Source organism: Schistocerca cancellata, chromosome 5 (genome assembly GCF_023864275.1).
Source record: "Schistocerca cancellata isolate TAMUIC-IGC-003103 chromosome 5, iqSchCanc2.1, whole genome shotgun sequence".
NCBI lineage: Eukaryota > Metazoa > Arthropoda > Insecta > Orthoptera > Acrididae > Schistocerca > Schistocerca cancellata.
The window spans coordinates 252,576,967-252,602,803 of record NC_064630.1 but is presented as its reverse complement, the minus strand read 5'-3'; the positions used below and the strand labels follow the sequence as shown (position 1 = coordinate 252,602,803).

The 25,837-nt window shown below is 38.3% G+C and overlaps 1 protein-coding gene across 1 annotated transcript in view; it reads right to left on the bottom strand.

The window, feature by feature from the left end:
- The window catches only part of LOC126188471 (mucin-5AC), a 112,569-nt gene that overhangs the window by 10,295 nt on the left and 76,437 nt on the right, over positions 1-25,837 (bottom strand). Inside the window, exons 6-9 of the mRNA XM_049930075.1 lie at positions 21,334-21,404; positions 20,592-20,812; positions 8,705-8,832; positions 510-683 (exon numbers count right to left, since the gene is read on the bottom strand). Coding sequence (XP_049786032.1) covers positions 510-683; positions 8,705-8,832; positions 20,592-20,812; positions 21,334-21,404 — 594 coding nt within the window. The remainder of the gene's footprint in view (positions 1-509; positions 684-8,704; positions 8,833-20,591; positions 20,813-21,333; positions 21,405-25,837) is intronic.

Genomic DNA, 25,837 nt, shown 5'->3' with positions numbered 1-25,837 from the left:
ACTGGTTAGAAGTCTATGAGCATTCTTCTATGACAACTTCAACAAAGCTACACCCTTGTATCTGTACATAAGAGAGAAAATTCTCCGTCCGATGTTTGTATTGAATATATTCCACTTACGTGTGCCTTCTCCATCAGAGGGTGGACCCATCTCCTTGCACTACTTGTGCCATACTGTATCTTATATGGTTACAGTTTAAGTGGAAACTTGTTCATTGTTTCAGATGATAATAGGACAAGTATGTTCTGAATTTTAATGTTTTGAGTGTTCAAGACTATTTCGTAAGACAAGACAGAGTCCCTGCCCCCCCCCCCCCCCAAAAAAAAAAAAAAAAACCATGACCCTCTCCTCCTTCCCCCCTCCCACACACACACAGCGCTTAAAATTTATGTTTGAAAATGGGGTGTGGGATTATGAGTAATTAAGTGGTTCAGATAATGTGATTTTGCAAATAGAAACACAAAAGTTTACCTAATAACAAGCTTTATTTTTTTAGTAAATATTGTTACCTTCTTTGGTGGTTTATCATATGGTTTGTCATTCCATACATCTTCCATATTATAGAGATCTTCTGCTCCAAAATTATCAAGGCCACCCATATGGTTTTTGTTTAATTCATTCAACATATCTTCTGTTAAAGGTGTAGGTTGTCTCTTTTTGTTGTTCTTATGGCGGTTCACAAGCTGAAAATATATCAATAAAGTTCAGAAGAAGTGAAAATCATGTACTGGTAGATATATGGATTCAACTGACACAAAATTTCTTCAGTCACTAATTTCTAAGATATCTCCTGGTAAACAAAAGTAAAAACACAAAAAAAAGCTCTAATCATAAACAAACAATGACTGACAATATTTGAATTTCCTTTTTGAGTCATCAGTCTTTTGACTGCTTTTATGTGGCCTACCATCAATTCCTCTCTTGTGCTAACCTCCTATGTCCTCAATTATTTGTTGGATGTATTCCAGTCTCATAAGATGAACATTAACAAAAGCAAAATGAGGATAGTCAAATTAAATCAGGCAATGCTGAGGGGATTATATTAAGAAATTAGTCACTTAAAGTAGTAGATGAGTTTTGCTATTTGTGGAGCAAAATAACTGATGATGATCAAAAAGAGAGAGGATTTAAAATATAGACTGACTGTGGCAAGAAAAGTGTTTCTGAAGAAGAGAAATTTGTTAACATCGAATAGAGATTTTCAGTGTCAGGAAATGCTTTCTGAAATAATTTGTATGGAATGTGCCCATGTATGGAAGTGAAACACGGACAATAAATAGTTTAGACAAGAAAAGAATAGAAGATTTTGAAATGTGATACTACAGAATAATGCTGAAGATTAGATGGATAGATCACATAACTAACGATGAGGAACTGAATAGAATTGGGGTGAAGAGGAACTTGTGGTGCAACTTGACTAGAAGAAGGGATCAGTTGGTAAGACACATTCTGAGGCATCAAGGGATCACCAGTTTAGTATTGGAGGGATGTGTGGAGGGTAAAAAAAGTAGAGGGAGGCCAAGAGATGAATACACTAAGCAGATTCAGAAGGATGTAGGTTGCAGTAGGTACTGGGAGATAAAGAAGCTTGCACATGATAGAATAGCATGGAGAGCTGCATCAAAGCAGTCTCTGGACTGAAGACCACAACAACAACAACAACAACAACATTCCAGTCTCTGACTTCCCCTACAGTTTTTATCCCCTGCAGTTCCCTCTAGTACCATGGAAACTATTTTCTGATTTCTAAACATATGTCCTATCATCCTGTCCCTTCTTCTTCTCAGCATTTTCCATATGTTCCCTTCTTTGCCGATTCTGTAGAAAACCTCCTCATTCCATATTTTATCAGTCCACCTAATTTTCAACTTGCTTCAGTAGCAACACATCTCGTCTCTTCTGTTCCAGTTTTCTCACTCTCTGTTATTCACTAGTGTGACATTACTAGCAGCTGGTTTGACTGCTGTAGGATGGAGTGAATCTGACAGTTCGGCTGTGGGCCAGTGTGAATGTTTGTTGGGGCAGCTAAATGTCAGAGGGCAGTGACAGGTGAGCTGAGTGGAAGCAAAGATGCCTAGCAACCTGTGAGGCCCAGTGGTCACTGGACTTTTCCAGGCAGGAAGAGCAGTGCGTTCTGGTGACATGGTCATGGGATGAGGTAATGTGGAGGGACCTGTGGCTTGAGATGTCACCACTAATATGATTTTAATGAAATTACATTAAAACTCATTACAAGCATGCTAGAGAAAAACCAATGACAGTTTTGGAACTGCTGCAGTGGGACAAGCTCATTGAAAATAAATCCCAGCCTGAAGCTTTAATAGTTAAAGAGTTATTGACATCACCATCATCATCATCATCATCATCATCATCATCATCATCATCATCTCAGCCTTTTCCCATGTCAGGTAGGGTCGGCATTGCTTTGCTGGATCCTTCTCTTCCATAAATGCCTATCCAGTGCTTCTTCTCTGAGCCTCCTTTCTCCTGTAGGTCTCCTGCTACCTTGTCTTTCCATCTCAGTTTCGGTCTTCCTCTTCCCCGTGATCCTCTGATTCCTAGGTCTTCAACTCTTCTCCTCACATAGTACTCCCCTCTTCTCTGCACATGTTATTGACATTATTACTATTATTGTTTATAGTAAATTGTAACAACTGAACCCATAAAAAATGTCACACTCATTATACACCAGATGAGAGAAAACAATGCCTGCAATATAATGAACAGATTATTTTTCTAATTACACAAATAAATATGTTATAAACAATTTAGCTTATTTAAGTTATCAGTGCCATAACTTTGGACTCCACCACAGAGACACAAATGATCTTATCAGCATGAGTTTCTTTCCTTTATGTTCCTTTCAACATGTATTGAATTGTAGTTGTGATTTATAAAACAGGTCAAGTTAGTGTTTTGACTGGAGTGCCAAATGTGGCAAATTGATGAATTGCTTCATGATGGATACAGTATCATAGAACAGAATGAGGTAAAAGTGTGGAGCAGCCAAAAGTTGCATACAACTTCCTTTATTACCAGTTTTGCTTCTCAGATGTGAGCATTTTCAGTAACTTTTAATAGCTATCAAACAAATATAAAATGTATCTGGCTGTGTACAACACCAGTGTAAGACACTTCAGTTCAAAATTCAATATTTCACAGAATAATGTAGATGGAAGTGTAAAAATTGACATGCATGGTTGAAATGACATGGCATTCTACTGAAACCAAAGAAAGTGTACAAAATGAATGATGTCTGGTATTGGTGCTGTATGGGATCAGATACATTTAATGTGTGGACAGTGGCTACTAGTAGTTTCTGAAGATGCTCAGAATGATGTGTGAAACCACTAGAAATGGAAGTTGTGTGTGAGTTGTGCTTAGTTCACAATTTTGTTTCATATGGTCACTGTTCACCTCCCAGATGATGCCTGGTCTCTCCAGAAGTGTATACAGTTATATGTGGTGGTTAGTAGTTATTCTTCCTAACAACATGTCATCTCCCATTTGAATTTCCCATTAGTGCTTTAATGAGCTTTATCCTAATTACCATCTAAGTCTCTTATCACCAAAATTCATCCAGTATTAGAATTCTTGGGTGCAATATAAATAATGGTACAGAAAACACAAACATTACCATACAGAGGAAGCATTGCATAGTAGGTAGGCCAAAAATTCTGCTGTTGAATATTGCAGCTCAGGTTTTGAATAACTCACATCTACCATTACAGCACATGTTTGTGCTGCAGATGTAAATGCTCTGCTAATTTTTAAGCATTATCCACTGCTCCAAGACTCTTGTATTTGGTATGTAGTGCTCTATCCTCAATGTGACCTGGATTTACACAGACATTCATGCCTCGTGTAGAACCCATGAGACAAGCAATGTAGCATCACACTCCCAGAAAAATATCATCCCTACAATTCTAAAGATAGAAAGGGCAGATAAGTGCAAGTACTGTCGCACAGTCAGTTTAACAGCTCATGTATTCAAGCTACTGGCAAGTGTAATATAAAGAAGAGTGGAAAAGGAAATTGAGGATCTATTATATGACTATCAGCTTGGCTTCAAGAACAGTAAAGTAACCAGAGAAGCAGTTCTGAAGCTGTGCTTGATAATGGAAGCAAGACTAAATCAAAATCAAGACACGCTCATAGGACCTGTCAACCTAGAAAAAGTGTTTGACAATGTAAATTGATGCAAGGTGTTAAAAATTCTGAGAAAGAAGGAATAAGCTGTAGGGAAAGATGGGTAATATACAATATGTACAAGAACCAAGAAGAAACAATAAGACTGAAAGACCAGGCATGAAGTGCGTGGATTAAAAAGTTTAAGACAGGGATGCAGTGTTTCAGCCTACTGATCAATCTATGCACAGAAAAAGCAATGATGGTAGTACAAGAAACTTTCAAGAATGGGAATAAAATTCAGACTGAAAGGTTGATGAGATTCACTGATGACATTGCTGTCCGAGTCAAATTGAAGAAGGGTAACAGGATCTGTAGAATGGAATAAACAGTCTCATGAGTATAGATTATGGGTTGACAGTAAACAGGAGAAAGACAAAAGGAATTAGAAGTAGCAGTAATGAGAATAGCAAGAAACTTAACACCAAAATTGGTGAACACAAAGCAGAAAAAGTGAGGGAATTCTGATATCTTGGAAGCAAAATAACCCATGAGGGACAAAGCAAGGAGGACATCAGAAGCAGACTAGATAGGCAAAAAAGGCATTCCTGGCCAAGAGAAGTCCACTAGTATCAAACATAGGCCTTAATTTCAGGGAGAAATTATTGAGAATGTATGTTTGGAACACAGCATTGTATGGTAGTATAATGTTTTCAACGGTTCTCCAGAGTGTGGGCAATGTATGGCCACTAACTTTGAGTGTGGCTCACTAACATCAATAGGGGTTGGCCATACACCATTGCTCTTTAGCCCAACAACACAACATAACAATGTTAATACTAAAGCCTTGTATTAGCACTGATACATTAGTAAATAATTTAATAAAAACATGTACTGAGGTTGGATCTGTTGGTCAAAATCGCAAAGGATAATAACATTGCTTGAAACAGAATGATTTTAATATTATATAAATCCCAAAACAGAATTGTTTTAAGATTTATGTAAATCACTTTTAATTATTTTTTAGAGAAGCATAATATATGTGAATGGTGGCCAGAAACTAATAACACATTGAATAATTGAACAGTATATATTACCAGAGTAAATTTTGTATTACTTTCTGCAGAAGCAGCAGTAATACCCAGCAACATGTGCCAAATTACAATGAACAAGTTCCGGTACACGAACAACATTCGCAGTATACACACTGCCCACAGCATTACCAGCACCAGACAAAATACCTCAGCAACATTTCAGATACAAGATGACAAGCAAAAGACTGTGAGCTCTGCCCCACACAGTTATTTAAAGGTTCAGTTACATGACCACTCCTTGATTCACTGCAGATACATTAATCCTGACCATCATTCATAATTTTCATGACAGTTTCACATAATTATGTATGATAAAACATACGAAAATCGTTGGAGTCATTTCCAATCTCTTAACAAAATGTTATACGTCATTTTAACAATTTTAAAGAAATACCAAACAAAGAAATTGCCACTTTTGGCACTCTAATCAAAACACTAACTTGACCTATTTTATAAATCACAACTACAATTCAATACATGTTGAAAGTTATTGGAATATTAAGAAAATAAACTCAAGCTGATAAGATCATTTGTGTCTCTGTGGAGGAGTCCATAGTTATGGCACTGATAACTTAAATAAGCGAAATTGTTTATAACATATTTATTTGTTTAATTGGAAAAATAATCTGTTCATTATATTGCAGGCATTGTCTTCTCTTATCTGGTATATAATGGGTGTGACTTTTTTAATGGGTTCAGTTGTTACAATTTACTATAAACAGTAATAGTAATTATGTCAATAACATGTGCAGAGAAGAGGGGAGTACTATGTGAAGAGAAGAGTTGAAGACCTAGGAATCAAAGGATCAAGAAGAAGAGGAAGACCGAAACTGAGATGGAAAGACAAGGTAGCAGGAGACCTACAGGAGAAAGGAGGCTAAGAGAAGAAGCACTGGATAGGCATTTATGGAAGAGAAGGATCCAGCAAAGCAATGCCGACCCTACCTGACATGGGAAAAGGCTGAGATGATGATGATGATGATGATGATGATGATGATGATGTCAATAACTCTTTTAACTATTAAAGCTTCAGGCTTGGATTTATTTTCAATGAGCTTGGCCCAATGCCGCACTTGAGGAGTTTGTTTCAAACAATGGAAAATCCAGGATTGAATGTAACAATTTGTTTAGTGCAGAATATCAGATTTTTTTAGAAGTAGCAGTAATGGCTAGATTTAAATCGTAACTGCTACTTTTATTTGAAGTACCTTTGCCAGCAACAGAATTTTTAAATACAAAACATATTTCTTTTTCTGCCACTGTGTTTGTTGCTTCATAAATTCAGAAAATTCTTTTGGTTTTTCCTTCTACAAGTGTACACTGTTTTTAGTAGATGCTGGTCGGTGGCAAAGTAATTATCTTCTTCATGAGTACCACAACATACATGCCTCATTCCAGTTCTTGAAATTCAGATTGTGAATAGTCAGAACAATACAGTCTGTAATATACGAGTGTGAATTCTTTGAGAGCAACAAAATGATTGCAGTGGAATGTTCTTTGCTTTGATTTCCATTGCAGGATTTGCCACATTATCCTTCAGGTCATTATCACACACTCTGTTTATGAATGCGACTTTTCATCCAACGAGAGCCATTTTGAATGTGAGAAAAATGTAAGAATACCTTTTATTGCAAAGTTGGTTTCTGATCCTTTTTACCACAAAATGTACGTAGTTACTTTATAGAAGCAATGATTAGTAAGATAATATTTTTGTAATTTGGTTTTGAATTATTAGGGATTCCCATTTTCTTACTTCATCTGACAGGCACTTGGTGAAGATTTCTGCACTCTAACATGGGACCCTACTAATACCCTAGAAAAGGATGATCCTGAAGTAACCCACAAATTATTCACCAGTTGTTGAGGTACTCATTCCAATCCCTGGTTTTTATTCTTCACATCAGTGAAGGTTAATTTACAGAGTGACCCAAAAGTATGTTAACATTTGAAAGTTCAGTACTTCATGCAATAATGTAGGTAGAGAGATAATTTTGGCACACTTTCTTGGGAAAAAAAAGTGACCCACAGATGGAAGTCATATGATACAAAAGCAGTAATGAGCATAACAACTGATTTTTAGGAAAGATGATTTTCCTTATAATAAATGATCAGCATGTCAGCCATTATTCATCAACAATACCTGTATTTGAGGAACAATGTCGAGAACAGTACTCTACAGCATATTAGTAGGTATGATGGAAACTGCTGTCAGGTGTTGTCTTTTACATCCCTGATGTTGCTGGATGATTGCAGCAGACTTGCAATTTCAGGTAATTCACAACCAATCATCACACAGATTGAGGTCTGAGGACCTGGGAGGTGAAGCATGATGGAAGTGGTGGATCAGCATGTGATGCTCACCAAACAATGTGCTCAAGAGATTTTCTACGCATGTAGCAATGTGGGGTGGAGTGCCAGCCTGCATAAAAGTCATCCCTACCTGCATGTGTTTATCAGCCAGTCTAGGGATGGTGCAATTTTGTAACATACCAGTGTACCTTGCACCTAGTAATTGGCATGTCCAGTGACATCTGTTGGCTGATGTTTGCACTCATTTTTGGTTTCAATAAAACCTCATGTCATCTCAGGTACCTGTGTCAAGTTTTACCTCTCTGTCCCCATTATTCCATGAATTAGTGCATGTTCAGATTTTAATGGTATTTTGAGTTGCCCTGTGTACTTCATCTTAAATAATTATTAATTTCAAGGGAGGTTGATCATTAGCAAACTGATCCATGGAATACAGAGATTTTTGAGCATATTTACACATACAGTCAGGCAGGCAGATGGTAGAGGCAGTAACAATGAACAGCAAACTCATTACGGGTTATCTCGTCTACATAACTGTGAGTAATTAGTTGGGTCTGTATGTTTTTTTAATATTTCATTTGATATCCTCATATAATTTTACAAGCATATTTATACAAGCTGTCATATTATTATGTGTGATTATGGTGATCTTTCTAGATTATTCACAGCTGGTTAATTTCTATTTAATTTCATTCTCAACTTAGTTTTGCTTCACTACAGAGGTAGTGCTACTGAATGCACATTGTCTGTTACCTTTGTTGGTAATGGAAAGTTGTGCTCTGTGACCACAGCATGATTCTGAGGCAGCCAGTAAATGGTGAGTAAGACATGTTATTCAGTTATGTTTGTTTTGATAGCTGTACAATGAACCAGCAGATGTCTATTACACTGTTATTAATGTTCTTTTTCAGTAACTTTTGTATTTCTGAATCACATCATTTTAAATGGTGAAATTTTTGCCCACTGCTGCCCACAACAGTGAGGAAAGAATATCATCAAAGGCAGTACTTCTCCATCACGTACATGAACTTTAGTTGTGGAAAAAAAAAAAAAAAAACTGTTTCCTGTTTCATTCTTAAAAATCTTTACTTTTTTCTTGTTGTTCAGACACATGAGAGGTTTAACTTTTTTTACATTTGACAAGATATTACATGGAAATAACTTCTACTTACAACAGTAACTCCAAATATGATGACAAACAGGAGAGAGGCAAGTCCGATGACAATACCCGCAATTGCCCATTGTGGAAGTACCATTTCTTCATCCAGTGTTATGGCAGGTGTGACCACTTTTGGAATAACTGTGAAAAGATTTGTGTTAACATACAGTCAGTTAAGGCTATTATGGTAAAAAAAAAGTGAGAAGGATGCTTTGTAACAGCATTAAATGTGTGTGCTAAAAGAAATACTTTATGTAATCAATCTGAACAAAAAAACTAGTAGTAAGGGATTGCCTTTTACTCCAGAGGTATCCAGTGCCAAAACTGGCAATGGAAAACAGTAAATGATGTGGACTATCCCTTTGCACTCAATTAGCCTACTATTGTTGCATGGGAAGAGTCTAAGTTTGCTGGCTTGCTAGTTGGTAAGTGGTGAGGGTAACTAAGAATGGTACAAAATGAGGGAAACATACATATACCCAGATTTGTTGGCAGAGTACTCCAGAGTTATTCGAATCCTCAAAAGAAGTGAGGGAAGAGAGGAAAAATCCTCAGTACAGTGAAACTGGTAGAAGAGACAACACTTTTTTTTTTTTTTTTTTTTTTTTTTTTTTTTTTTTTTTTTTTTGGAGTTAGTAAAGGAAGAATTGCTATGTTGTGGAGAAGATATGACTTCAAAGGCTAACTGAGCTGCTACCCACAGTAGGAAAGATATAGGGGCACCCACTGGTCTCACCTAACTGTGTATCAGCACTCCATACTAGGGACCCCCAACTTTTTCAAAAGACTACAGAAATGATCAGCTGGATGGATATATATATGAGAACAAGAAAGTAGGAAAAGGAAGTATGATTACAGCAGGTAACCCATTACATGCAAGGAATAAATAAATTTAAAAAATGGAAAACTTTTTATAGGCTTTGGAAGAGATTTTACAGTTATTTAACAGACAAAAGAGAAAGAGGAAGGTTCACATAACAAATTAGAAGATACCTGATGATTTAGTCTGTAGCTGAGATATAAATTACTAAAGAAAGGAAGAAAGATTAGAGTTTACTATTCTGTTGACAGCACAGTCATTAGGGAGGCAGTATAAGCTCAGATTATGAAAGAATGGGAAAGTAAATTGGCCTTGTCCTTTTCAAAGGTGTCATCCCACCATTTGCCTGGAGCAGTTTTGGGAAAGCATGGGAAATGTAAATCGGGGTGGCTGGACAATTTGAGCTATGTTTCCCTGAATGTGAATCCACTGTTTTCAGAAGTTGGTATACATATGAAAGATTTTGGCAGAAAAAAACAAAAACAAAACTTTATTCATGGGTAACTGACAGGACAGCAATACTACATTTAAAAACATAGTGGGAGTCTATCCAGCAACATCTGGAAATAGAGATGAAACAGAAGAATTCTGTAATAAATTACAAGAAAGAATAGATCAAGTAAAACATAAATGGCCAATCTGGAGATTTCATTGCAAGAATCAGAGTGCAGAAAAACAGTGATTCATGGAGGGACAGACATAAACAAAATGGAATTCGATTAAGAGATTTCTGCACTTGTAATAAATTAAGAGTATCCAATTTTGTTCTTAATCATATAACAATACACATATTTACTTGTCCATGGTGTGGATTAAAACCTTCAAATGATTATACAAGAAACTCTAGCTTTATATTCCAGATATGATGCAATATAGAGATGCTAAATAGGGTACTGGCCACTGTCTTCTGATAAGCAAAAGCAGACTGCTAAAACATTACCTAAACAAGAAACACTAAAAACAAGTACAATGGAATACATACAAATTAAACTAGTAGAACAAGGAGATTTACAGAAACAATATCAAGATAGACTACGAGCTTATACTAAACCAAGACTAGGCGATGCATTTCATTGTACAAGAGTTGAAAAAAAAAAAAAAAAAAAAAAAAAAAAGAAAAACCACCTGAAAAACAAAGTTTAAGCACACAGAGAATAAGACTCAGAAAATGTTCAGGAATTTGGAACAAATAATCCATTTATCCATTAAAAATTGAAAGGGCACTTATCTGAAGTAGATAAATTCAGAAAGTGTAGAAAGTAAGCACACAGAGCATTATTCAGAAAAAATGGGAACAGGAGCACAGAGTTGGATTAGGGAAGGATGAAGAAGGAAATCACCCTTTCAGTTTCAAAGGAACCATCCTGGACTTTGCCTTAAGTGATTTAGGGAAATCATGGAAAACTTAAATCTAGATGGCTGCATGTAGGTTTCAAACATTGTCCTCCTAAATGCTAATCAGTAAGCTGAAGTTGTGAAAAAATTAGAACAACATACCATTATAGTTCAGCAATATTATATTTCTTTATTTTTTAAACTGAAAAAAGACTACACTGCTAAACAAACTACAAATGGGATTACAGCTACATCTTATAGGTTATGATACGAAAGAACACATACTTGTGATGCTACTGGATATAATGCCATCACAATATGTTAGATTACATAGCCATAAAGAGGATGAAAAAATAAGTAAGCTGTTGTAGTAGACAGAGTGCCAGTGGGAAATAAGTGGGAAAGACTTATGGTACATATTAGATTTTTTCAACACTTTAAGTGATGCTGATGCTGGTCAAGAAGCCAATGCCGGTGCCCAGCTGCAGTCGCTGAGTAACAACACTTCACAACATCAAAGGTGATACCCATTACCAACAAAACCTACCCTTGCAAGACCTGTTGCAGGCAGCAAGAAATCTGCTACTGCTCTTACAACCCAACCCAACTATCATAGAGGTTTTTTCCCCCTTGGTTCTTGCCTTGGCACTTTTTTCTTCTGCCCTTCAAAATGCTACCCTTTGAAACTTGAGACTGAATCTATCTCCAGATGAGCATGTATTAACGGCTAAACATAACCAGATGTACACAAACATCACAGTATCCACACTGTGTGAGGCCTCACTCAATGAAAACTAACCAATATGTACAGATGGCAGTACACCTTTTGTGTTAGCCAGCTTGTTGACATGAGCATGGTAGTGCTCCACCCTATAAAAACTTTAATGATGTCTAATATTAAAAAAAACAGCAGTAATGGAATATAAACTTTGAGGTGAACAGTGTTGAATTAAGGAGAGGTTTACTACCTTTTGGTTAAAAAAACTATTTTTAAAAAAAATTGCATTATTGGATCCATAAAAGTGTTTAGAATCCATCCCTGAAACAGTTTTTCTGAATACGGAACGGAAATGTTTGTTAGTCGCTTTTGAACAAAAAAATGCACCTGCCTGAAGTCAGCCTTATACACGCAACTGTTTTTTTTCTTTCAGAGGATGAGTTATTGTACTGGTGCTTGGAAGGAAACACACAAAATTCAAATGAAAGTTTGAAAGCGTGTGTTTGGAAGTTAGCCCCCAATCATTTGCATTCTGGTGCAAAGACTGTGGAGATTGTAACTTTTCTGGCAGTGAGCAGCCTTAACAAAGGGTGTTCAGCAATTCTGAAGACCATGACAACAATGGACGTCACACTGGGACTCTAAAAGACGCAGTTCGCCAAGCATTCGGACGACCACCGGATTCAAGCGGCTGAAAACCGCATGTCACCGGCCTTATGAGAGGCTCTGGAACAGTGCAGGATGACCCACATCAAGCAGAACGCCCTCTGTGATGAAGAGGAAGGATTATTTTATGGCCCCAGAACAGCAGATTGAACGTAAGTTGCATAATATTGCATTTATATGTGGTCAAAACTTCAAACGCGTTTTTCTCTAAATGATTTTTGTTCTATTGCGTGGTATGGTAACTTCAAATCTACTGAACTGATTGGCTTGATTCTTTGCTTCTGACAAAGCTAACTAAATTGTCTAGGAGCTGTACCACTTGTATTCTGACCCATCAACTATAAATATTTTTACTTGGCCGATGAAGTCGAAAAATCAATGTAAAAAAACCTTATTTTTTTTGAATGGCCACCATTTTGTTTCCTATGGTCCAAATAACTTAAGCGAGGTACAACTCCTAAAGAATCTTATATACTTCGCTAACATCAATTCAATTTTGATTTCAGACTAACCGGCTGACCTGTGACATACCGCGCGTGGAGGTCTACATCGAAATTTTGTTTAGTTCCGACGGCACTTCCACATATGCCCTTTGACATTTCCAGTCAAAACAATTACAGTTTGTAGAGGAAATATCAGTAAAGATTTTGACCAAATTTGACATTGATACCTATAACACATCCCAAGAAAAATTCTCAATGAACATACTTTTTTCGGGCCGAAGATAGTAAACCTCCCCTTAATCATACAATGTAGGCTTTCACTGCAGATATTTGCATCCATGGTTATTAATTGGCATTAGGTCATCATCAAAGACATATTTACCTACATGATGTTTCAACCTCCAGTGCTGGAGTCATCATCAGAATCTATAATGACTCAGAAGTCAGTCAAAATCTCAAACAAGCTCAGCAAGTTGAAATTGAATATAAATAATGTTATGCTTAGGTTTGATGTTTTATCACTGTTTACTATGATTGCTCTTAATGAGATGATATCACAGCTGGAAAGCATTTTCATAAAGAATGTGGCAGATCTCTTTGAATATCGCCTCACATCAACTCACTTTCAGTGTGGTAACAAATTCTTGGAGCAAACTGAAGCCTCGGCTATAAGGAACCGACTCAGTGCAATTGCAGCAAACTTTTGTATGGTTATATTTGAAGAAGCACCCCTTCAGATGGCAAAGAAGAAAACTTTATCTTAGTTTTGGTACATTGATGACACTTCCATTATATAGACTCAGAATTTCTAAATTTTCTGAATGATATTAATCCATACATATTATAAAAATGGATGGATGTATTTATGTGTGTATGTACGCAATTATGATCCACATCTCCTCCAAAACCACTGGACTGATTTAAACCAAACTTGGTACACATATCACTTACTAAAACTATTGCTGTTGGGGTAAGAACCACCTACCTATCAACAGGTGTGGGTGATCAGGAAAAAGCAGCGTACCCCACAATACCCAAAATACTTTAGTCATTCAGTACTTAAGAATGATAGTACTTAGAGACTTGCAACAAACATTACACAAAATTTCCAATCTTTACAAAACATTTTCTTGCTGACAACCCCCACAAACTGAAGAAATGAAAAAAGTTTATTGCTTACTACATTTTTGTTGTTCTTGCAATAAAACTGCCTCATGAAGCATTACATTTTGATTTAATAATTCTTTACTACTAACTTCATTCATGACACATTTTTCAGACAGTATTCACACATACCACTGAAATTACTGGAAATATTATGTTATTGTACGACACATAGTTCAGGAGATATGATGTCACAAACTCTGAGATGTGTGACAAACTGTTGCATCATAGATGTCATTTAAATTTCTCATTTTGTTGATACTAACTCTATTCACAACACTTTTTGCAGGCAGTAGCCACATTTGCTGCTGAATGTACCAACAAAAATATATCACTGTATGACACCTAGTTCAGGAGATATGATGTCAAATACTGAGATCCATAAAAAACTATTACATCATGCATGACATTTTAATTTTTTGCTTCTTTATTACTAACTCTATTCACAACACATTTTGCAGATAGTATCTACATATGCCGCTGAATGTATATATACAAATACACTCCTGGAAATGGAAAAAAGAACACATTGACACCGGTGTGTCAGACCCACCATACTTGCTCCGGACACTGCGAGAGGGCTGTACAAGCAATGATCACACGCACGGCACAGCGGACACACCAGGAACCGCGGTGTTGGCCGCCAAATGGCGCTAGCTGCACAGCATTTGTGCACCGCCGCCGTCAGTGTCAGCCAGTTTGCCGTGGCATACAGAGCTCTATCGCAGTCTTTAACACTGGTAGCATGCCGCGACAGCGTGGACGTGAACCGTATGTGCAGTTGACGGACTTTGAGCGAGGGCGTATAGTGGGCATGCGGGAGGCCGGGTGGACGTACCGCCGAATTGCTCAACACGTGGGGCGTGAGGTCTCCACAGTACATCGATGTTGTCGCCAGTGGTCGGCGGAAGGCGCACGTGCCCGTCGACCTGGGACCGGACCGCAGCGACGCACGGATGCACGCCAAGACCGTAGGATCCTACGCAGTGCCGTAGGGGACCGCACCGCCACTTCCCAGCAAATTAGGGACACTGTTGCTCCTGGGGTATCGGCGAGGACCATTCGCAACCGTCTCCATGAAGCTGGGCTACAGTCCCGCACACTCTCACGCCCCAACATCGTGCAGCCCGCCTCCAGTGGTGTCGCGACAGGCGTGAATGGAGGGACGAATGGAGACTTGTCGTCTTCAGCGATGAGAGTCGCTTCTGCCTTGGTGCCAATGATGGTCGTATGCGTGTTTGGCGCCATGCAGGTGAGCGCCACAATCAGGACTGCATACGACCGAGGCACACAGGGCCAACACCCGGCATCATGGTGTGGAGAGCGATCTCCTACACTGGCCGTACACCACTGGTGATCGTCGAGGGGACACTGAATAGTGCACAGTACATCCAAACCGTCATCGAACCCATCGTTCTACCATTCCTAGACCGGCAAGGGAACTTGCTGTTCCAACAGGACAATGCACGTCCGCATGTATCCCGTGCCACCCAACGTGCTCTAGAAGGTGTAAGTCAACTACCCTGGCCAGCAAGATCTCCGGATCTGTCCCCCATTGAGCATGTTTGGGACTGGATGAAGCGTCGTCTCACGCGGTCTGCACGTCCAGCACGAACGCTGGTCCAACTGAGGCGCCAGGTGGAAATGGCATGGCAAGCCATTCCACAGGTCTACTTCCAGCATCTCTACGATCGTCTCCATGGGAGAATAGCAGCCTGCATTGCTGCGAAAGGTGGATATACACTGTACTAGTGCCGACATTGTGCATGCTCTGTTGCCTGTGTCTATGTGCCTGTGGTTCTGTCAGTGTGATCATGTGATGTATCTGACCCCAGGAATGTGTCAATAAAGTTTCCCCTTCCTGGGACAATGAATTCACGGTGTTTTTATTTCAATTTCCAGGGGTGTATATTGGAATACTTATCTTTAACCCATAATTGGTGTACATCGCTCTTGACGGTACATGTTTTACAATCTCAATATAAACTGGTAATGGCGCCTTGCTAGGTCGTAGCAAATGACGTAGCTGAAGGCTATGCTAACTATCGTCTCGGCAAATGAGAGCGTATTTGTCAGTGTAGCATCACTAGCAAAGTCGGCTCTACAACTGGGGCGAGTGCTAGGATGTCTCTCTAGACCAGCCGTGTGGCGGCGCTCGGTCTGCAATCACTGACAGTGGCGACACGCGGGTCCGACGTATACTAACGGACCACGGCCGACTTAAAGGCTACCACCTAGCAAGTGTGGTGTCTGGTGGTGACACCACATATATATTGTTGTATGACACACAGTTCAGGAGAAATGACATCATAGACCTTGAGGTTCATGAAAAACTGCCACATAATGCATGAAATTTAATTTATTATGTCTTTATCACTAATTGTATTCAAACTGCATTTTGCATACAGTATTCAAATATAGAACTGAAAGTACATGCAAAATTGTATATTATACAGCACATAGTTCAGAAGATATGATGTCATAAAAATTGAGCTACATGAAAACAAAACTGCAGGACGAAATTCACTAGAGATATAGTTGAAATTTGTGTACAAGTATGTGTAAAATATTTTACACATATTAGAAATATATCTGACATGCATACACAGGTTAAGCCACATGTAAGAAGCTCCTCCTAACCCCTGGAACAATTCCAACCAAATTTGGAGGGGAAAGAAGGAGATGGACAGAGATGGGGGAGGAAGAGATACACAGAGAAAAATGGAGGAGGGGATGGACAGAAAGAGGGAGGAGGAGAGGGTGGACAAAAATAGAGGGGAGGAAGAGATGGAATTAGAGGGGGAGGAGAGGATGGACAGAAGGGGAAGGAGCAGATGGTCAGAGGGGGATGGACAGAGGGGGGAGGAACAGATTGATGGGGAGAGAGGGTGAGGGAGAAGATTAACACAGAGAGGGAAGCTGGATATGGTGGACAGAGTGGGTGGATGACATGGACAGAGGGGGGGGGGTGAAGGAGGAGATTGACAGAGAGAGGGGGAAAGAGGAGACGATCTAATAGAAGGTTGGAATATATACATACCCCACCAGTGCCAGGTACCCAGCTGGTTCTAATATAAAGTTCACTGCGGAAGGAAAGGAAGAATGTCAAATTTCAATTTTTGTTGTTCAAGTCCACTGACACAGACAGAAGATACCTTCACAGAAATTTTAATCACCATACCAAGCAGAAAAGTGGAGTGATCAAAACATTTGTGGACTGGGTCAACTACAATTCATAAAAAGAGTCACACATTGCATCTACATCTACATCTATCTCTATACTCTGCAAACCACCATGAGGTGCATGGAAGAGGGCAATTATTAGGGTTTTTTCCTGTTCCATTCATATATGGAGCATGGGAAGAATGATTGTTTGAATCCTCTGTGCATGCAGTAATTATTATAATCTTATGCACACGATCCTTTGATCCCTATGTGAGCAACACATAGGGGGTTGTAGCATATCCCTAGAGTAATCATTTAAAGAAGTAATTCAAAAGCCAAGATCGCTTAAACATTGTTTACTGGGTAACTGGTTTCAATGCACTAAAGGTTGTTTACTGGGTAACTGGTTTCAATGCACTAAAGGCGCCATCATCAGATCTGAATGGTTTATAAATGTTAATCTACATTCAGATCCAATGATGGCACCTTTAGTGTGTTGATCTGAATGTAGATTAACATTTATAAACCATTCAGATCTGATGATGGCACCTTTAGTACATTGAAACCAGTTATCCAATAAACAGTGTTTAAGCGATCTTGGCTTTTGAATTACTTATACAACAGAGTGATCGCCCCACTACACACTATGTGTTCACCGCATAATCGTTTAAAGTCAGTTCTTGAAACTTTGTTAATAGACATTCTCAGGATAGTTTACATCTGTCTTCAAGAGTCTGCCAATTCAGTTCCCTTAGCATCTTAGTGGTAAGGGTTACCCTCCGCCACACACTGTATGGTTGCTTGTGGAATGTCTATGCAGATGTAGATGTATCTCTGTGACACTCTTCCATGGATTAAAGACACCTGTGATCATTCATGCTGCCCTTCTCTGTACACATTCAATATCCCCTGTTAGTTTTATATGGAATGTGTCTCACACATTTGAGCAATATTCTAGGATGGGTTGCATAGGTGATTTGTAAGCAATCTCTTTTGTGGACTGATTGCACTTCCTCAGTATTCTACCAATAAATTGAATTCTGCCACCTGCTTTACCCACAACGGAACCTATGTGATCATTCCATTTCATATCCCTACAACGTGCTACATCCAACAGTGATTCATTGATATTATAGTCATAGGATACTACAGTTTTTCGTTTTATGATGTGCAAAATTTTTCATTTCTGAACATTTAGAATAAATTGCTAATTTCTGCACCAGACTGAAATCTTATCAAGTTGTGACTGAATATTTATGCATCATCTCTCGGATAGTACTTCATTATAGATAACTGCATCATCTGCAAAGAGCCTGATTTTACTTTTAATATTGTCTGTAAGGTCATTAATATACAACATTAACAGCAAGGTCCCAACACACTTCCCTGGTGCACACCTGAAGTTACTTCTACATCTGACAATGACTCTCCATCCAAGATAACATGCTGTGTCCTCCCTACCAAAAGTCCTCAATCCAGTCACAAATTTCACTTGATACCTCATTTGATCATACTTTTGACAATAAGCATAGGTGTCATTCTGCATCAAATGCTTTTCAGAAATCAAGAATCACTGCATCTGCCTGATTGCCTTGATCCAAAGCTTTCAGTATGTCATGTAAGAAAAGTGTGAGTTGGGTTTCACATGATTGATGTTTTCAAAATCCATGCTGGTTGGCACTGAGGGGGTCATTTTGTTCAAGATACCTCACCAGCATGGTACACAGAAGATGCAGTATTGACACATTGTTTTAGTGAACAAGAAAAGTGCACAAATCTTTAAACATTAAAACAACCTATGCCAACTGCTTATTACTCCAGGAGTATATAAAATCCCTTGCACAAGCAAAGCAAAAATCCAATTCTGGCCCAGAAGTGCCAGTTGGGACCTGTCTGCTGTTTGGCTGTGGTATGGAAGGGCATGGTGTTAGCACACTGCTCCCTTGGCCATTGTTGCCTTCCTAAACCATGGAGCCACTACTTCTCACTCAAGTAGCCCCTCAACCTGCATCGTGAGGCTAATTGCATCCCATGCCAGTTGTCCCACCAAGGAAAATGCCTGGCAGTATTGAGAATCAAATCAGTGTCCGCCACATAGCAGCCAAACATACTGACCAGTGAGCTATAGAAGTGGGCAGATGTACAGAGAAACCTTAAAAATTGAAATTACAAAAACAATTTCAACAGAAAAGAAGAAGGCTTGAAATTAGACAAGTTATGGGCCTTAGTACTGAATGAAATAAACACTGTCAACTCTACCACTCTTCAAGCTCCATAACACATGTCAGCATAATTTGGTCTTAGGCAGCATTCTGATGATTTCATGAACTGACCAGTGCATGAATATATAAGGCTTGCAAAGCTTGTTTAAGACTATAACTGCTTACTGAGTCTTTATAGCTCTGATGGTGTCTCCAACACTGGAAGATGAACCATTAGGCAGAGAAATATGCCTTGGATCATTTATCACCCAAAAAACAAATGTCATTGATGTGGATTTAGTAAAGGGGATGTTCATATTTAAGGTTAAACAGTTAATTAAAAAAACAGAGGGATTTAACACACAAAAACCCACCCCAGATTTTGCTTTTGAAAATGCTTATGACCATGTCAAATGATATATGATGTGGGAATTAATAGAAAATTATCAAGTTGCAAATAATTTAACAAATATAATAAAATTGGATACCTTTCTGCACACATAAAAATTAAATAACCTCATGGAACATATGCAGAGCACACAGAAATTAATCAAGAACTTCAACAAGATTGTGGTCTCTCACAGCTATTATTTATTATCTATATGAATCAAATAATCCAAAATTTAAATGAAACAAATCCACCCTGATGCAGAAATTGACAAAACATTTCTGTCAATATTATTATTTCCAGGCAACTATATATTAGTGGCTGAAAGTAAACCAATTTACAAAGATCTGCATGAAAAGTTTCAAAATATTTTCGAAGGGTATAGTATGATCAGTTAAAAAATAAAAACAAAGGCAATGACTACAACTTCAAGAAAGGTACAGTATGAACAGCTCAGAAATAAAAACAAAGGCAATGACAGCAACTTCAAGAATAAAAATTTGAATCAATTACTAGATAGTAAAACAGACAACAGATATTGTTAATTCGGGTAGCCATGTTTCACAATTTACATATCAACCAGACATGGAGAAGGATCTTACCAAGTAAAATAAATATCAAAAAATGTTAAAATAAAATTTTGCTAAACAAATAAGAAATTAAATAAAAATCAGATTCCATAAGTTTTATGAACACTGGCTTTTTATATGAAAACAAGTGTTGGAATCTATGTCAAAATGATAAAGCCAGAATAGACAGATGACATTCTTACACGATATGATTGAGGGGCAAGGAAAGAAGTGAAAATACAGTGAAACAGTGGCATGTTGAAGAAGTGGCACATGATTTGCAGATGTATCAATCTAAATGGTACTAGCATGTTAAGTGTATGTCAGAAGATATGTAAAATTCTCAAATTTCAACAATACGTTAGGTGAGGTTCAGGAAGAGGATGACAATGACTATCTCCACTATGAATCATATAAAACCTTATACTCACCAATGAAATCAGTGTATTTTGGGTCCACAATGAATGTTCCCAATTTGAGCTTGTTTGGTTCTGCCTCAGGTTCAACTTCCGGGTCATCTATGTTGTTATCCTTTGGCACAGTTGTAACTTGAATCAGACTATCATGGAATAGGTTTTTAATTTCTTGAGTGTTTATTTGTTTCCCAGTTGTGTTTAGTTCAACTATGTAGTCCACTAGAACACTGCCTTCACTGAAAAGTAGTTAAGGTTATGAAGAACAGAAGTCAACAGAAATATGAAAAAACCTATATCAGTACTTCAAAAGTTTGACTGCTCTTTAACTAAAAAGTCTAACTGCACTTCAACATTGAAAAAAAATTAGCTGTTTACTGACTTAGAAAGTAATTATGAATTTTCAATGAAATATCATTTGTATTGTTACTGATATAGATAATTAATGTGGGCACTTATTTAATTGAGCATAGAGGAAAAACAAGTTTTAATATATCATAGTATAATCACATAAAATACTTATCACTCAGTGTCCGACCCTGAATTTACCCATTACTTCAAGATCTTAACTTCCTCTTATGTGTGTGAATCCTTTCCTTAAAAGGCACTGTCTGCAGAAGTGTATTTAATAACATGGTGATTGAAATAAGAATCAGTTACATACATTTATCTGAATGTCAAATTCTAACCATTATAGTAATACATGCCCTTACATCACAAGGGAAGATTGAAGAACAGTTCATCATAGAATTTTACTTACCTAAATGAGTCAATCCTTAATGATTTGTACCATTTGCTTAGCTTATCTGATTTGAGGTATACTGCTTCTAGCTGTAACATAAGACATTCACAACATAAGTATTTCATTCATTGTGTTCTGTTTTATAGCTGTAATTTGTTTTTCATTAATTTTGATTGAATTTTTGTATAATTGTAAGCAGTGCTTGATATGTAACAGTACGTGCCGGTATGACATACCAGTACTTCATCTCAAAAAAGTGTTAAAATACTGTTTTAAGACATCTAACTTTAATAAAGGCAATCCCCAGAAGGTCACAGTAACAGAACTTCTTTTTTTACATATCAAACACTTAGTGTAAGAGTTAAGAGTGGGCCACTAGCATGGATACAGAATTTACTTTCCATTGAAAGATGTGGTGCAGTGGTTAAGCCAGTGGATTCATATTGCAGAGAAATGAGTTTCATATCCTTGCCAGACCAACCTGATTTATCTTCTCCACCAGTTTCCTAAGTCATTTTTGGCCAATGCAATGAAAGCTTGTTAAGCAGGTCATGGCTGTTTCCTTTCTCGTCCTTGATCCAGCGAGGTTTTGTTTTGTTTATAATTAATTACATGGGCTTTAAAAGAAGCTTAAAATACATTCTCTCCTTACAGAGACTGAAGCTGGCTTTAAAGGTATATTCTCCACTGAATGCAAATATTATCAAATGAAGATTAAGAAAAATAAATCAAGCTCAATCATGAACTCGTATTTAATTTTGAGTGTGATTGCAAACAAGTCAGTGACTCCTCCCAGTCACAAAACCCAAAAACTACAAATACAAGAGGAAAACTTGTTGACTTGATTAAGACATGCCAGTGGTAGCAATAAAACTTTGTTTTTTTTATGTTGATAGATGTTTTGCAATAAATGATGTGTCAACATGATATCATTTGCAGTTCTTGCCCAAAGCTTTTTATAGTAAGTGTGTTATGTCTGTTTCACTCGATTAGATAAACTAGAATACAGTGAAATCACAAAATTCTTTACTTTAGGCTGGGAGAACCAAGAATGCCACATGAGCAATGCTATTGCTTGCATGCCGTAGCTCTCTTGCCTGGCTGCATACTTCTCCCACTCCTAGATAAAGCAGATAAGTAGTTGTTAGCATCTCACTTAGACAGCGAACTGACATCACTTGGTTCCAGTAAGAGGGATGTAGATGGATAAGAGCAAAGTTTAAGCAGATTGTAAATTGTGGTCTGGAGAGTTTGTGCCCAGTAAGCAGTTAAAGGATAGAAAAGGCCCATCATGGTTTAATAACTAAATTCAGATCATAGTGAGGGAGCAGGGTCTATTGCACTCTCAGTTCAAAAAAGAATGCACAAATGAAGACAAGCAAAGGTTAATAGAGATTTGTGCATCTGTGAAAAGATCTATGTACGAAGTGTACAATGACTACCATCATCACACTTAGCAAAGGATCTGGCAGAGAACCCGAGAAAATTCTGGTCATATATAAAATCACTGAGTGGGACTAAGGCTTCTTTCTGTTCCTTGCTGACCAGTCTGATGTGGCAACCGAAGATAAGAAAATGAAAGCCAAACTTTTAAATTTCACTTTCAAGAAATTGTTCACACAGGAGAATCATACAAACATAACTTCATTTGACTATCGAACAGACTCCCATATGTAAAACATAATAATAAGCATCTCTGGTATAAGGAAACAACCGAAAGATATGAAAGCAAATAAATCACCTGGTCCAGATGTATTCCCAGTTCGATTTTATGAAGAATACTCTATGGTATTGTCCCTTATCTGCCTACATTTATGGTGGGTTTCTTGCCCAGCGCAAAGTCACAAGTGACTGGAAAGAAGCGTAGGTGACTCCAGTATGTAAGAAGAGTAAAAGAATGGATCCAGAAAATTTCAGGCCAATAATCCTAACTTTGGTTTGCTGCAGAATCCTTGAACATACTCTCAGTTCAAATATAATAAACTTACTTGAGACTGATAAGTTTATGTCCACTAATCAGCAGGGTTTTAGGAAGCATCACTTGCGTGAAACTCAGCTTGCCCTTTTCACACATAACATACTGTGCACAATGGACGAAGGGCAACAGACAGAGTCCACATTTCTGGATTTGCCCCATTGCAGGTTCCTAATGAAAGTACAAGCATATAGAATAAGATCACAGATATGTGAGTGGTTCAAAGACTTCTTAATTGACATAAATCAATATGTTGTCCTTTAAGGTGAGTATTCATCACAGACAAGGATACTGTCAGGAGTGTCCTAGGGAAGTGTGATAGGACTGCTGTTGTTCTCTGTATACATAAATGATTTGGTGAACAGGATGGGCAGCAATCTGTGGTTGTTTGCTGATGATGCTGTGGTGTATGGTAATGTGTCAAAGTTGAATGACTTTAAGAAGATAAAAGATGACTTACATAAAATTTCTAGTTGGTGTGATGAATGACAGCTATCTCTGAATGTGGAAAAATGTGAGTTAATGTGGATGACTAGAAAGAACAAATCTGTAATGTTTGGATGCTTTATTACTGATGTCCTGCTTGACACAGTCAAGTCATTTAAATATCTAGACATAGTGTTGCAAAACAATTTGAAATGGAACAAGCATGTGAAAACTGTGGTAGGGAAGGCAAATGATCAACTTCAGTTTATTGGAAGAATTTTAGGAAAGAGTAATTCACTCTTAAAGAAGACCGCATATAGGGTATGGTGTGACCTATTCTTGAGTACTACTCGAGTGTTTGGGATCTGTAACAGGTCGGATTGTAGAAAGACATTGAAGCCATTCAGAGGTGGGCTGCTAGATTTGTTACCATTATTTCCAAACAACACTTAAGTGTTAGGGAGCTGCTTCAGGAACTCAAATGGGAATCACTGGAGGGAAGGCAGCATTCTTTCTGAGAAACACTATTGAGAAAATTTAGAGAACCAACATTTGAAGCTGACTGCCAAATGATTCTGCTGCTGCCAACATACATTGATGAATTCTGCACAAGGACTAAAAAGATAAGATACAAGAAATCAGGGCTCTTATGGAGGCATATAGCCAGTCATTTTTCCCTCGCTCTATTTGTGAGTGGAACAGGAAAGGAAATGACCAGTAGTGGTACAGAGTACCCTCCACCATGCACCATATGGTGGCTTGTGAGAGTATCTATGTAGATGTAGATGTAGATGTAGATGTAGACTGCAGATGAGGAATATATCAAAAAATTTCCAGTGGCAGTCTATTGAAGACAAATGCCAATAAAGATTTTCAAGACACAGTACTAAGTGGCGAATTTAGGAATATACTAGCCTCTAAGTACTGTTCCCATAGGGATTACAGAAGGAAATATTAGACTAATTATCAGGCGCACAGAGGTATTAAAGCAGTTATTCTTTTGTGCTATGAATTTGGAATTCATGGCACGTTGTTCTTCCTGCTCACCCTGTCTGGTGCAGCTTCATTGTACGACGCTTATAGTGTGGTCAAAAGGTGAATTTTGTGTTGTGTAAGTTGCAACAGCGCTGCTCCAGGGCAAGATAGGGTGGTGTGACACAGAGGAAGTCAGTGGCCTGTTCCACTACAAATATCCTGGAGGCCAGCACCTTGGCTGCAGTAGAATGACCAGGGAAACCTGTGGACAATCTCCGGAGGTTGTTGACATTGTTGGTAAAAGTGGGCTGAGTCTAGAGGTGTCAGACAGCAGAACAGGAGTTGCAGCGATGACTACTAGAGCCTCTGCCAGAAGCTGCAGTGCTAAGACTCACGAGAGTGGGAGCATTGAAGGGACTGGTTAGGGGCACTACCCTTACTCATTTTGGATAGCCTTGGCAGGCCTAAGGTACTGCAGTGAGCCACAGTCAGAGCTACAAGAATGCTGCATTACAGGGAAAGACAGTTGGCTTGTGGCCAGCAGCTAAGAGAGAATCAGCTGGAACTTGGTGTGCCATGGGGCCAGGCTCTTTGAGGAACTAACAGTTAATGCAGGCTGGTAGGACAGCTGTGGACATCATCAGTCAAGAGGGTGATCAGTGTCTTTTTGCCTGTGGCAGGAGAAGATAGCAGTCTGACCAAGATATGCAGAGGAAAAGTTTTGTTGATACTGTAAAGGTAGAACACTAAGAGTCTGCTTTAGTGGCTGCAGTGATACTTTGTTAGTTGATGAAGGGATGATCAAATCCAGAGGCATGTACCATGAGTATTATGTATATTGTAGGAAACTGTATATGTGTTTGAGTGTAATGACCCATTGTTGTTGTTGTGGTCTTCAGTTCAGAGACTGGTTTGATGCAGCTCTCCATGCTACTCTATCGTGTGCAGGCTTCTTCATCTCCCAGTACCTGCTGCCTTCTTCTGAGTCTGCTTAGTGTATTCATCTCTTGGTCTTCCTCTATGATTTTTACCCTCCATGCTGCCCTCCAATATTAAATTGGTGATTCCTTGATGCCCCTGAACATGACCTACCAACCGATCCCTTCTTCTAGTCAAGTTGTGCCACAAATTTCTCTTCTTCCCAAT